Genomic DNA, 15,270 nt, shown 5'->3' on the forward strand with positions numbered 1-15,270 from the left:
AACCTAACAAAAAGCCATTTCAAATATAGCTGATGCTTCCTTCTAGTTTTATTCAAAGCATACACTTCTTGTTCTGTGCATGAAATTTTCTTAAATTAAGCAAGGTGGTTATAGCATAAATCCCATTATCTCCTACATTCCATGTGCAATGAGATGTAAATGAGGACATGCTTCTCTGAGACCACAAAAATGAAATCGTTATGGGAGAAAAATCAGAGAGCTTAAATAATCCAAACATCTCATGGTGATATAGTCCCATACAGCGATGATTCTGCACATATATTTATTAAAAACTTTGATAGCTAAATGGACACAAGTAAGAAAAATGGGCTGCCTTCTATATTTGATGTCAAATAAAGAATTAGGTTTTGGGTTATCTAAATGTATGATTATAGCCCACCAATACACATTTTCAATTTAGTCTTCCACATGTGGATACTTTTCGAGATTTTAAGTGTGTCTACTGATATATTAACCAGGAAATATATTATCAGAGCTAAACATGTACTGCTGATTAAATTGCAAATGTCAAATTTTGGTTACAGAACAACATAACAATAGTACATTTTGAGAATTTGACAAACATTCAGATAACAACTGACAATTATATTGTATATGTATATTTATATATTATATATGCACATACTTAGCAAAGTTGGATTTTCTTGCTAAGCATATAAAGAATCATACTACTTGGGGGATGAAGTCTACCCTCCCTTTAGTATGCCTAGAATTTACCAACTAGTCTTGAGAGGGATTGTAAAGAAATTCTGAAAGGGAAGATGGTAACACTGAATGTCAAATGAAGAGTAAAGAAAATTCTCAAATAAACTCCTGGTTTCACACCTCAGAGAACTAGGAAAGAAGATAACACTAAGCTCAAAGGTATCATAAAAGAGGACAAAGCAATGATAAGAGCAGAAGTAAATGATATAGAGACTATAAAAATAACAGAAATCTAATCAATGCCCTAAGAGCTTTGATTTGTACAAATTTATACAAGTTGACAGAGTAGGAAAAGAAATGATTTAGAGTGCCAGGCGGTGGTGGCGCACTCCTTTAATCCCAGCACTCGGGAGGCAGAGGCAGGCGGATCTCTGTGAGTTCGAGACCAGCCTGGTCTACAAGAGCTAGTTCCAGGACAGGCTCCAAAAAAAAAAAAAATGATTTAGATAATGAAATTGGAAATGAAAGAAGAGACATTATAATTGATACTTCAGAAATACAAAGGATTGTGAGGGCAGTATAGGCATCACATACCAACAAATCAATGTACAAAACAGAATTTTCTAGAAATATAAATCTAATGATAGACACAAAAAGAAAAATTAAGCCAATAATTAAAAGCTTCTTAATAGGGGCTGGTGGGCTTGTTCAGTGGTTAACAGCACTGGTTACACTTTCAGAGGATCTGTGTTCAGTTCCCAGAACCACAAGGTGGTTTATAATCATTCATAACTCTGGTTCCAGGAAAGCCCATGCCATTTTCTGATATCCATGGCCACTGGGGATGTACTTGGTACACATACATAGACCCAGGCAAAAAAACTCATACACATAAAATAAATAAATAGTAGATACTGGAGAAGAATGTAGAACACTATTTTACTAAACCATCACAATCCCAAGTATCAATCTCAACATTTGCCCTTCTATCCACAGATAACAACTGTAGTTTTCACTCCTCATCAAAAAAAATCTTCTTTTGGAAACTTACACTACTTTAGAAACCACAAGTACAAAGTTGAGGAGTCCAAGTCTAACTGATGCTTCTACAAAACACTTGTGCATCTAAGGCTCAGGGAACATTTCTGAAGAAGGGCAGCATGATTAAAAAAGCCAGAGAATCAAAAAGTTTGCCATGAGATGTGTCTCATAAGTTACTGCCCAAACATCTGATCAAGGACCATAGCAATAGACTAATCAAAATGGATGAGGAAAGACCATGAGGCCTCAACCCTACACAAAGAAGTACAGGCAAATGGGTGCTGCGAGTGTAAGAAATAGTTAAGGGAAGAAACTACCAAGTGTTTATCCAATACCAAATGGTCATCTCTGAAAACATTCATACATGTAGCATACAGACTGAGCAGGTTATTTATATATACTTAGAAATAAACATTTATATTCACATATGAATGTGATAACAATGAAAGAAAAGTGGCCAAAAGTTTGAAAGAGAACAAGAAAGGTATGGGAGAATCTTGAGGGAGAAAAGGAAGAGGACTGATGTAATTACACTATAATTTCAAAAGAAAAAAAATATTCTCAACTCGAAGGAACTCAGGACTTTCTGATTTCACTGATGAACAAACAAATATTAAGTATGTTAATATTACTTTGTCTTAAATTCCTCCAAAAAGTTGAAGAGGAAGTAAGAAATAAAATTCCAAACCCCTGTTAATGAAGCAGGCATTACCCTAATAGTAAATACAAAGAACAACACTACAACCACCACCAACAACATTACTTTTCAATATCCTTTATAAATATGTGCTTAAAACCCCTCAGGATGTTATAACCTAAATAGCCTTTAAACCCAGGCTGCCCAAGGACGAGATAACATTCTGGGATTATGGGAGTTGTAGTTCTTGAACAATAAAAACAAAGCCTCATTGGATAGTATGGTGTCTTTTGGGTTTTGTCCATATGAGACCCCCACAACATGTGTCTCTGGGGCCACTTACCTGGAAACTTTCCAGGTGATGGTCCTGATCAAATTCCATATTAGTCAGTATTTAACATTTTAATGAAAGTTCTAATTTGAACAAAATGGTGGAACTGATTGTTCTCTGGCGAATCTTAGAATTAAGAGGGCTAGGAGATAATAGACAACCAAACCAAATGATATATAAAAAATTTCTTCATCGTGCTCATAGAATTTATACCAAGGATGCAGCACTGGTGCAGAATCGGAAAATCACTGTATGCTGTATGTTAAAAACTGGATGAAGAATAAAAATAATCTAATCATCTAATTGTGTGCAAAAGAAGAAGCCTTTTAGGAAAAGCCAACATCTTTTCATGATAAAAACTCTTCAAAAATTAGGGATAAATTAAAAAATATGCCAATACAATAAAGAAATAAGCCCATAGTCAAAATCATATTCACTGTGAAAAGTTCCCAAGAAACCAGATTGGATCAAGGAAAGGATTTGAAATGCAGATTTTAATTACATTTCAGTAAAAATATTTTGCTCATAAAGAATAAGGCCATGAGAATAAGGCCATGACCAGCCTGGTCTACAAGAGCTAGTTCCAGGACAGGCTCCAAAACCACAGAGAAACCCTGTCTCGAAAAACAAAACAAAAAAAAAAAACAATAAAAAACAAACAAACAAACAAACAAAAAGAATAAGGCCATGAGCTGGGGTATCACACACTTTTAATCCTAGCACTCTGGAGGCAGAAGCAGGTGGAATCTTTGTGGGTTCAAGTTCCACTTGGTTTACAAAACAAATTCTATGCTAGCCAGGAAACCCAATGAGAACCTGAAGTATGATTAACAAAACTGAGAGAGAGAGGGGGGGGGGGGGGGGGGAGAGAGAGAGAGAGAGAGAGAGAGAGAGAGAGAGAGAGAGAGAGAGAGAGATTGGGGTTCAACCTGAAGGTCTGAAAAGCAAAGCATCCAGCCACTGGAGCTTACCTCTGCCTCAGTCAGAAAATTACGATCCAGCCTCCACGAATCTCAGAATGATACTGTGCCTGAGAGCTGTTGCCTCTCATTTTATAATCCTCTCTAATGCTGGGATTAAAGGCATGCACCACCCGGTTTCTAAGGCAACTAGTGTGGCTACTGGTATTAAAGGTGTGTATTACCACTACCTGGTCTGTAAGGCTCACCAGTATGACTGTTTTACTCTCTGATCTTCAGGCAAGCTTTAGTTATTAAAATAGAAGTGAAATGCCACTATAAGAGCCTGTTTGAAAAAAAAAAGTCCTCATGATTTAGATTAAAAAAATGCAACTTATTTGACAATACTGATGCCACTATAAAATGTACTAATAGAACACATACTGGGTTTAGAAGGATTGTGAGGAAAAGTTCACCTCCCTTGATACTTTTATCCAATTCTTGGGGTCCTCCTGGATACTCCTTGTAGAAAATAGTGTGTGTGAACAGTCCACAGGTCTGTCGAGGGAGGACCTGATGACAAAGACGGAAAGGCAACACATTGGTAAGATTTAGCTAGGAACTGTTAGCACTCCTATAATTTCACAGTCAGCAAAAAGTTCCTGGTGTCTTACTGTGACCGAGGGTTCATGTTGATTTAATTTTGTAAATGTCAGTGTAGTAACCGAATCAAAAAAACACAATTTGGAGTTTAGAATATGAACACAGTTAATTTAGCTCTATAAACCTAAACTACTGCCTGACTTGGGTGAAGGAATAAAAAATTTTCTTAGGATTCATTTGATTCAGACAGCTACCAATGTTATTCTTCTCATCCAATTAAGCCTCTCATCTCCTTCTGACACTGAGTCTAGCAGAATATGCAGGGTTAGGGATTCAAAGTCAATTTTTCTGACCATCTCTGCCTTGTTTTGTCTGTACTCTACCCTGACTTTAAAGTTCTCACTAGTAGTCAAACTATTTAATGACTGTTTCTGCAACATTTTTGAGTTGAATTTGCTTTAGCTCTGGAGGTTTAACAGACAAAACAAGTAAGCAAATTGACTCTAAAATCCAATTTTGAATAATAAAGTATTTATAATCTCATAGAAAATGCACCCCATTACACAAGAAAGCTATGATGGCATTTATTCTTCATTTCACTTTCATAATTAAATTCAACGTAAATGAAAGCATGGAGTCTTGGCTAATGATGATTTCCTTTATGACATGTTGGATGATCACACAATGAATGAAAGAACCATGAAAGAATCTCGATACTTTCTCTGATTTTAAGTGTATGTGAATAATTATTTTTATACTTCCTGATTTCTATAGACTTCAACTGCAACTAAAATCAATGATTTTAGGTATCATTCTTTGTTCTTTGGTCCACTGGTGCTAAATTCTAACAATGAGATGATTAAAGCCCCATATGATAATATGAGTTCCAACTCTGGGTAACTATATATTCCCGTCTCTTCTTTTTACATGGAGATTAGATGTAAGAATAGATAGATCGAGTGGCAATATGAATGATACTGTGGGTTAGTATAAATACTAAACAGAAAGAAAGTTGGTAACTAATGCTGTGGTCTTGAGAGTTAGCGGTGGTAACAACTTCAAAGATACCTGAAACTGGATAAAACTGGCTTTCTTAGAACTATAGACATGGTGTCCCTCTTTTCCCCCAATGAATATGTTAAACTTCCAGCTCAAATTCATGTGATTTTACTCTCACTTATCACAATGGATGTACCATTCTTAAGCTTGAGTATTATTTTTTTTAGCTAATACACAAGGAAAGGAAGTACATACCACATTTCCCTTCAATTTGCAAGAAAAAGAAAAAAAAAACTAAACAGCACCCTAAGTTACTCTGAATGCCTAAAAGTCAAAATATGCTTGACAGAAAGATTTAGCTTTCAAGTGCTATTGTTCCCTTTTCACTGTTAGTACTGAAGTGATTGGAGAGCTGTTGTTTTCTTGATCCATAGAGCAGCAGCCTACGTTTAGCTCTTTGTAAAATCATGCAAACAAGCAATACTGAGGAATCCCTCAGGAGAAGCAAAGGAGGCCCAGATCAATTTTCAATTTGAAAATATTAATAGATAATCTATGCCAAACTCATTCCCATTATTTCCAGATTGTTATACACTCAGTAAAATTACTCCACAGCATAGGAAATAATCCTGTTGTCAAATAGAATGGTTGAGTAAAAGAAGTTCTGTGCTCCATCATCAGATAGCATGGTGATCCCTTCCCTTTAACACAGGTATCAAGGCCTTTCAGACACAGAGTATGCACTCACCATGATGCTATTGTGAATGAAGCCCTTCCGGTATCTTGCAGGTTTCAGATGTGGATATTCTTCAGTGCTGGTGACCTGAATACCCCAGACCTTCTTCCATGCTGCATACAGCTGAATATGGACCGGGTAGACCCCTGAGTGATGCGGGGCCACTGCGTAGCCCAGGTTGGTTGGTATTCCATGTTCCTATAAGAAATCAGAAGAACACCATCATGGAGTGGGGGCAATTGGGTGAATTAAAAAATCTTCATATTTATTTGGAGTATATATTGAGATCCCCACTAAAAAGAGGATATTTAGCAATAGGAAGACGGAATTTTTACTCTTTCTTCAGTTCATCAGCTTCATAGACATCTGATGCTACTATAATGAATGAAGTATATACTTTGGGTTTGTTCTGTGTATAAAATTAAGTCTGAAGTTTAAATGCTGTGAGCTTGAGAGGATGGTATTGTTGTGCTTGTCTTCTAAGCTACACAAACATCATCTTGGGGTATTCACGTGTTCCCCCTGTAAAAGATTATTCCAGTTGGGCCTGCTGATATTTTATATCCTGAATACCAGCTTGAGAAAGGGCATGCAATTTTCATTTAAGTCTCCACTTTCTCCCAACCACCTGTTTTATGCAACTCTGCATTAATTGCATATGGCTTCCTCTGGAAGGGATAAGGTATATATAGGCCAGGAAGACTGAAGCATCATTATGAACTACGAGGTTTTGTGAAGTCCTTCACTCTTGTTGAATAAGGTTTTTCACATGTTACATGCTGGGAAAGAAAACCTTCACTTGTTCTGTTAGGTGCTATGGGAACACCCCACATTGTGAACCAATTTGTAAATGGAGACTGCTCGTTTATTTCCCAGCTACCCAGACTCAAAATAATCACACAGAAACTGTATTAATTAAAACACTGCTTGACCTATTAGTTTATGCGTATTTCTAACTAGCTTTTACATCTTAAATTAACTCATTTCTATTAATCTGTGTATCGCGATATGGTCATGGCCTACCGGTAAGGTTCTGTCCAGCATCTGTCTCCTGTAGTGGCTATGTGACTTCTCTCTGACTCTGCCTATTCTCTCCTCCTCTCTCTGCTTGGAATTCCTGCCTTGCCCTATTCTGCAGTGCAATAGACCCAAAGAAGCTTATTTATTAACCAGTGGTATTCACAGAATACAGAGGGGAATAACACATCAGTTAGGGTCCCCAAAAAACTCATTGGCTTCCCATAGTAAACTGGCAGAATCATGCCTTTGTTTGTCAGTGGAACCTCAGGAGAAGGGATGGGCATTGTTTATTTCTCCCCAGGGAGGAAATTTTAGCTACAAATAGGAATTGAATTTTGTCCTTTGTTAGGCAGATGAAGCAAAAAATAAAATCTGTATCTTGAAAAATTACCTAACATAAAAAAATGGAAAAATGGAAGAAGACAGTGTGTGTGTGTGTGTGTGAGAGAGAGAGAGAGAGAGAGAGAGAGAGAGAGAGAGAAGGGGGGAAGGGAGAGAGAATGAGTGTGTGGGATTGAAGCACAGCAGGCATGTAAATATTAACATAAAATACTGAGAACTTTTGTTCTTTTGGTTTGGATTTAATAGGATTTCATTCTGCTGTGTTTGTAGTATTAAGATGAGTTACTCAGTTCAATAAGGAACTAGTGGAGTGCCAGGATCAAAGTTACATGACTTATTTCTGTGGTAAAGTTAGATGAAAACAGGTAACAAAACAGAGAGTAAGGAAGTTACGGTCCAGGTAAGAAGGTAAAGGGAAGGTAAAAGTTAAGATCTCCCCCTTTGTCATAAACTTCAGAAATTAATTTATTCTATAAGTCATATAACTTTTTGTGAGGTAATTTGTTAAACAGTCAACTCTAAATCACTACAAATATACATTTAAAGCAAGACTTTGAAAACACTCTCAGTCATTGTATTATGTTTCTAGTTGTATGAAATAGATACGTGGTTTTCTAATTTCTACTTCTTTTATAAGTTTCCTTTTAAGTGCTTATCTGATTCATAAAGTTTCTATGTAGGGCTAAATCTCATCAATTGAAGTTATAAATGAGGATACACAGTCAGATATGAAAGTTGATTGAATCAATAAACTAAGCACAAAATTGTTGTCAATTGCTGTTTGTGTTGTCTATTCTAGGCACACAGCACAGGGAAAGAATTCAGTCTTGGATGAGAAGCAAGCAGTAAGTGGATCACATATCTTCAGTTGTTCGCCCAGATGCTACTACAGTAGCCCCAAAGATGGGCACTAAATAGTTCAGATCACTATCGGTTTCCTTTCATGGAATGACCCTTATTGTGTAGCCAAATTCAGTTCTTTTTCATCAAGATTGTTTTCTAACATCTATTATAATAAATGACTCTTATAGAAATACTGAACTATGAAATCAATGCTGTAAAATGAGCTACAGCCTTTCATAGACATGAGGGAAAACTGGTTTCTTAGTACTGGTAAAGAAATATATTTCTTACAAGAGCCTCCTCTCTTCTCATCTTATCTCCTCCACTCCTCCGCTCCTTTCTTCTCCTGTCTCTTCCCCTACTTCCCATTCCCTCCTCTCCTTTCTTCCTTAATCTTCATGCTATTAGAAATAGAATCTCATTCCTCCTTAATGCTAAGTAAACATTCTATTACTGAGCTAAATCCTGACACTAACAATTGTGGTTTTTGTGCGGGACAAAGTTGGAAAATGCCAGTAAGAATAGTACCCGGGAGCTAAGCAAAGATGCCATGGTTGTGTAGACTTGTCACATTGCAGGGTCCTTTACTGAACCACTATCAGCCTTAATTCTTTTTCATCTGATCTGTTGCCTGGTAAATGGTTAAGTTGTAATGAAGATGAATGATCACCCAGAAAACAAGGTGTCCATCACGCCATCACATTGCCAATGAAACTGAGATGTACTTCCTTCCTCATGAGAGAAATCTAGGCATGAGGGTGTTTAAACCCCTTTGACGTGTAAATAGAATTGATATGGATCTTTTGCCTGGGAAGGTATTCCTGACTTACAAGAAAGAGAAATTTTCCTTCTACTATGTTGTTATTCTTGCAGCTGCTTTATACAAAGAATTTCCAAGTCTCCTATAATTTAGCAAAGGACAAATCAACAGTGTGAGAATCCTCATATACATTAATAATAAAATTCCTGGGTCACTGTACTATGGTGTGATGCTTTATTCCAAATGTGAGGCCGTAGGTGTTTGATAAACATGACAGTGTCATAGAAACAGATAAAAAGCAAAGAGTGTAAAGAGAATGGAAATAACGAACAACTATATTCCTTCTACAAAAAAATCCATTTCACTTTTGATATATAGTAAAGGGAATTGTGGAACTTTCCATGAAAAATCAGGAGGAAAAAGCAATTGACTCAGTGAGTAGGGAGGAAGGGTCAGTAAAAAAAGACTTTATTATACTTATTGATTTCTGGGGGCTCAATGCAATACTGTCTGTAAGGTCATCCTATTGCAGGGGCAACTAGAGCTCAATCAAAATAGTAAATCACACTAGGTAATTGTGAGTTTACACTTTTTCAATCAAAATGATAACAGAAAGTGAAAAGTAATTCCCTAGTAACCCTTTGCCTGTTATCAAGGGGCTTACTGAACTAGAAAGCTTCATTCTTAACTGTCCACAGCTTAAAATCCAATTCACAGAGAGTTGGTCAACTACAACATAAACTAGGCATCATATTTACACAATAAAATTACAGACTTGGGAAGGCTTCTCCATGTAAATATTGAAAACACTCAGACTCTATAAGATAGGCATAAATGATATTTGAGAAAACAAAATTCCAGTAGAGCTTTTATTGTTTATTAGAAAATCATGCAGGATGAAGAAAATATGAGATAATGGGCAGAGAAAACATATAATCTGCTAATAAACAACTGTTTGCACAGGCTTTAAAAAGTGACATCATTTCGATGGCCTTTCAGAATGACATGCTTCACATACTTCACAGGACTTTGGTGTGATCATGTTTTTCCAGTTAAATTACCGTTTCTTGCAGGGGTGGTGGTGAGACAATGGTATACATTGTTGATATATGCACTCAGATAATTTTAAAAAGCAGCCTGTAATAAAATGCATTTAGTGTCAGGCTTGCAACAGCAACTGAAATGAAGGAACTTTTTAAAAATTTATTAAAAATTTCCACCTCCTCCCATCCCCCCATTTCCCTCCCCCTCCCTCTCTCCCTCCAGTCCTAAGAGAAGTCAGGGTACCCTGCCCTGTGAAAAGTCCAAGGCCCTCCCCTCTCCATCCAGGTCTAGGAAGGTGTGCATCCAAACAGACTGGCTCCCCCAAAAGCCAGTACGTGCAGTAGAATCAAAACCCGGTGTCATTATCATTGGCTTCTCAGTCCACCAATGAAGGCACTTTTAAAATTATCCCCATAGGTCATGTATTCCTGGCAAAGGATGGGTGCCTGGTATCTCTTAGGTGTTTTTCAGTTCATTCCTGATGTGACCCTAATGATAATCCTGTTAGGAGACCTGGAGACATTCCAAAAGTGTGAAAAGGGTGGCTATGAGAAAGTGTAGGGCATTTTCATGGTAGCAAGTGTGAGTGCTGGAATCACACCCAGGCTCTCAACATTCAGTAAATTCTTTGGCTTTTCCAGTGTCAGCTTTTACTGTGACCTAATAGATTTGATTCAAATACATAGTTTGGAAGCACAACACTTCTCCAATTTTTTCCCCCTCGGAAAAGTTATATGAAGTAAAAATTGCCATTAAAAAAAAAAATCTCCTTTGCTGCTAGCACTTTTTAATGCAAATGAGTTTCAGCCAATTAGGAGTGCTCAGGACTGCTTCTGGAGGGCTGCAGGAAGCAAAGGTTAAGTTCTTGTTGGAAAGTAAGATCTTGAAAACAAGACAACCTCCTGGCAGTTTGGGTGCAATAGAAAGCCCACTGCTTGTGACTTAGCTCTAGTGGTCTGAGAAATAGGAGCCCCGCGAGGACCAGTTCTCTATGACTCCTTGAGTCCTGAGAAGTTCAGCTGACAATCTGCCCCTCTGCCCTTATAGAGTTTTTGAAAGCCCTCAAGGCACTGAGTAGAAACTCTCCTTGTTAAAAATAGCATGATGTTTTAAACTTGGAAACCGGTTGGGAAGAGCTGGGTTTGCATATTGTAATACATAGAACAGGTTTAACAGATTGAGGTAAGGTATCTAATGTTTTGAATTCACAAGAAAACATGAGAAAAATAAAGAACTGTACAATGTTTACTTTTATTAATTTATAATAGATGGTTAATATTGGTAAACATCTATTTACTTACCTGAGTAAACGCACACACACACACACACACACACACACACACACACACATATATATATATGAATATTTTTATGGCGTAAAGAGTGTGGGAGGAGAGATTGCATATATATATATATTGCTATACATGCATATGATGGCTGGATCTTATATATTCGGTACCCAGCAGGATACAGTAAGTGAATAGAAGACTACTGGTGATTTAAATAATAAAAACTAGAGACACATCCAAATAATTAGATTTAGATTTTCTAGGCTTGGTGGTATGTAGCAATAAACCCAGCACTTGGGAAGCAGAAGCAGGAGGCTAATTCATTCAAGCTTATACTTTGCTATGTAACAAGTTAAAGGCCAGAATGAGTTACACTAAGACCCCATTTCTAACACTAAAATAAAAAACAAAAAATTCAATTCTTCTACACTAAAAATAATCACTTTTGAGTTCCTGATTTGTGTCAAGTGTTTTATTCAGTGTTAGGCATTCACTGGACATAAGAAACATCTCTACTGCGATTTGAAAACTATAGACAACGGCTGGAAAAAAATAGATAAATGTATCTTAAGTCTTATGGAATTTGGTCTATAAACATTTGACTTTGAAAAATATTATTATGATTTGGACTTGCAGATATTTTGTTTCTGGAAAAAAATGATACCTTTGACACAAAAATCTATTGAGGCTAAAATTTATTTCCAACTAACATTAGCTTCAATGAAGCAATAAACGTATCTAGCAGTAGAAATTTACCTCGGGGTGCCTTTCAGACATCAGAAATTAGGCCCCTTTTGTGTGTTTTCATTGTCATTATCCCCTTATTCTAGATTAATTGTCTAGATTAATTTGGGGGTATTATAAGCTTCCTTCCATGCAGTCTCTACTACATTTTATTTTCAATATGTCATCTAATAGACTCAAAAATCTTTGTGTTTGTAGATTTTTCTTCTAATCACTACTGCAGCCCAAAATATTGTAAGGAATTGTGTCAGGTCAATAAGGTATTTGCTGTTCTAAATAGTGTCCCAGATTGTCAAGGCAGGTAAATAAAGTTCAATTGTGGTTTTGTTGTTGTGTGAGCCTGACATTTCTGTGCCTTGGTCTCCTCATCTATAAATTAACCTGAAAATATTAAAGAATTAAATAATGACAGATATATAAATAAGTGAATATGTGTAATACATAAACCATTTAAGTGTTTATATACACTTATGACACATAGGCCATTTCAGGGAATAAATCAACTTTTCCAAATACAAATTAAAAAGGATATAATCTTTAGGCAAGCACTGCAACTAAATATGAAAGAAGACAGGAAGTTTACACAAATAGAAAAAAAAGTTTAAGAAGTGTCAATTCTTGTTAGTTTCAGAGTGAAAGACTATGAAATCAGAAATGATAGTGATTTGTATTTTACTAGTGTCAACTTTTCTTTTCCACAGAAGGTATGGAATATTTCACTGGATCTCTGACTTTCTTGTATTCACATGTGTTTAGGAAATGAAAAATTGGGACAACAGATAAGAGGTCAATGGGAATGAAGCTGCAGAGTCTTATTTTCTCCCTGAAAAGTCATTTTGTGCTGCTGTATGACTACTTCAGTCAAAGGCTAAAACAACTGTGAAAGAGGGCTGCTCATGGTGGGTAATGGGGTTTTGTAGGTGCTCTTTGTCCCTTGGAGGGTGCACTGACGTTATATATGTGTATTTATACATACATAATATGTATATTATGTGTATTATACTTTTTTCTTTTTTAGGTAAATAGTTAGTATGATTCCATGTGACCTTATCAAACATATCCAGTGTTATTATATAGTGCCCTCTTTCTTCTACATTTACCACCCTCTCTGCTCCTTAAAGATACCTCTTTCAACTATCAGATATCAACTAAAAGATATCTATTTCAACTATCAGATAACTTACATACTAAACAAGGACAACATTAAAGGACATCCTAAAATAGACACGAAATGGCTTGGAGACCACAGCCCTACACAAAGAAGTATGAACAACTCAGGAGAGCTGGGACCATGAGAGGTGGTCTTGCCAAGGGAAGAACATAACAATTGATTTTACAGTGCCAAACGGACAACCCTTAAAACATGTCTACAAGTGACATTATATAGACTGAACAGGACACACCCACACACAAATATACACATATATGTACACACGCATGCAGTAAGGATTAGTGAAAAAAGAACCCATGAATTTGAAGGGGAGTAGGGAGAGGTATGTGGGAGAGTTTGGAGGGAGGAAACTGAAGGGGAAAACTTTTCTTCTTATAATATTAAAACAAAGAAATAAAAATAACATTTCCACCCACAGAGTGACAAGCCCCCTCTCATACCAGAACATTCTCTCTGTCAAATTGTGTGTTTCCTTTCCTTTCCTTTTCAGGACGTATAATTAAACAAATCTCTGCCTTCACAGCAATCTTAGGAGCATCATTACTTCAGTAAAGCCTTACATCGTGCATCAACTATTACAAATTGTCCTTTCATTAAACCCTGACCAGTAATAATTGCTGTTTCAGTTTCATAGAACCTAGTATGGTAGAAGTAGTTATCGTAAAACCTCGCTTAGATTCTGGAAATAGCATGATGAAGGAATATAGATTGAAAGGCACTGAGATGTATTGGTTCTGATGATTTTGCACTGTTTTTCTGGAATAATCTAAAGCCATCCTAATTAAAGGTCAAAGAGATCTCTAGATAAGACAAAGAAGTCAGACAGGCACAGGCAAGCATAAGCCACCCTCTTGAGCTTCACTTTGCAAGAATCTTTTAATATATACTTTCCTGAAAGTTCGACACACCTTAATGGACTATAGGGAGAAAACTCTTCTCATGGTCATCCAGAATTTTCTGTATCTCTCAGAAGCTGGGAAAAATTTCAACAATGAATTCAAGTTTCTAAATAATGAGGAAAAGGCTGGACACATGACTTATCCCCATAATTCTAACACTCTGTCCATATTCATGAAACAACATGGGATATGATTGGGGTTATTTCACACCCAAAATGCTTGGAATATTGTTGTATGCATTGCACTGAGATATTAAAAATTAAAAAAAAACAGCTGTTAAAAATAAATCACAGTTTCTTAAAAGCCAAATGTCAAAAAGGAAATTAGTGGAGTGGTGACAGCATAAATGAACACACTCTCGGTGAGGAGAGTGCGTATATTCAACAGTATCTTGTTGACTTAAAGCATTGATTTGTTGTCTCATATAACAGCTTCGGGGGAGAGACACTGGTGCTAGGAAAATAGATCCCATTATCTATTTCTCCTTTTAATAAGGGCTTGAGACCATATTGTCATCGTTGAAAATGAGCCTAGAATCATTGATTTTCCACTGTGTTCTCCAAGGCTGAAATTGTCTTCTGTTTTCATAAGTGATAAAAGCAAAGGCTGCGTGACCCTGGAAATTGGCTGGGTCAGTCTTGTCCCTCTTTGGATTGAAGCCTGGTAAATGGTGACAAATCTCTGGAGGGCTCCGTGTTACAAATGGATTTTTCTTGGGAAAAAGAAACAGCACAGCAATAGCACTGCTTCTGCAGCGTTGAACTTTCTGATCCTAAGTAGAGCTATTTTGGTCAATTGAGACTCATCCTCTGATATCCTTGCTCCCACTGATAGTCTGCTTTGCTGCTTAAAAGAAACTAAAAGGAAAGTTAAACTAGCCTTCACTCTGACGGTTGGGTGCTCCATTCCAGCAAGTTCAGCATTTGCCTTTCCAAGGTTTTATGTTCCGTACTCTTTATTTACTAGTCAAAATAATTTATATAATTTTGTTCATGATAACATTGCTCAGTGTATATCCACTGTATGTATTGGTTGTTCAAAGGCATTGGAGATATAACAGTGAAGAAAATAGACAAAAATCCCTTCCTATCAGTGAGTTTTTTTGTTTGTATGATGAGACTGACATTATAAAAACAAATACACAAATTATTTGTAAGATGGCGAACACTAGAGTGGGAAGTAAAGTAGAGGTGTAGAAAGGAACGAATGCCGTGGGTCACTGTATTAGATTGGCAAGCACGTGTCT

The 15,270-nt window shown here is 36.6% G+C and overlaps 1 protein-coding gene across 2 annotated transcripts in view; it reads right to left on the reverse strand.

Annotated features, from left to right (window-relative positions):
- Ndst4 (N-deacetylase and N-sulfotransferase 4) overlaps positions 1-15,270 on the reverse strand; it is a 270,125-nt gene that overhangs the window by 103,806 nt on the left and 151,049 nt on the right. For both annotated transcript variants that reach the window (XM_041650698.1, XM_041650688.1), the window contains exons 5-6: positions 5,925-6,110; positions 4,019-4,147 (exon numbers count right to left, since the gene is read on the reverse strand). In XM_041650698.1, coding sequence (XP_041506632.1) covers positions 4,019-4,147; positions 5,925-6,110 — 315 coding nt within the window. The remainder of the gene's footprint in view (positions 1-4,018; positions 4,148-5,924; positions 6,111-15,270) is intronic.

Source organism: Microtus oregoni, unplaced genomic scaffold (assembly GCF_018167655.1).
Source record: "Microtus oregoni isolate MIOR12 unplaced genomic scaffold, Mior012 000000F_ref0000247, whole genome shotgun sequence".
In the NCBI taxonomy this organism is placed as follows: Eukaryota; Metazoa; Chordata; class Mammalia; order Rodentia; family Cricetidae; genus Microtus; species Microtus oregoni.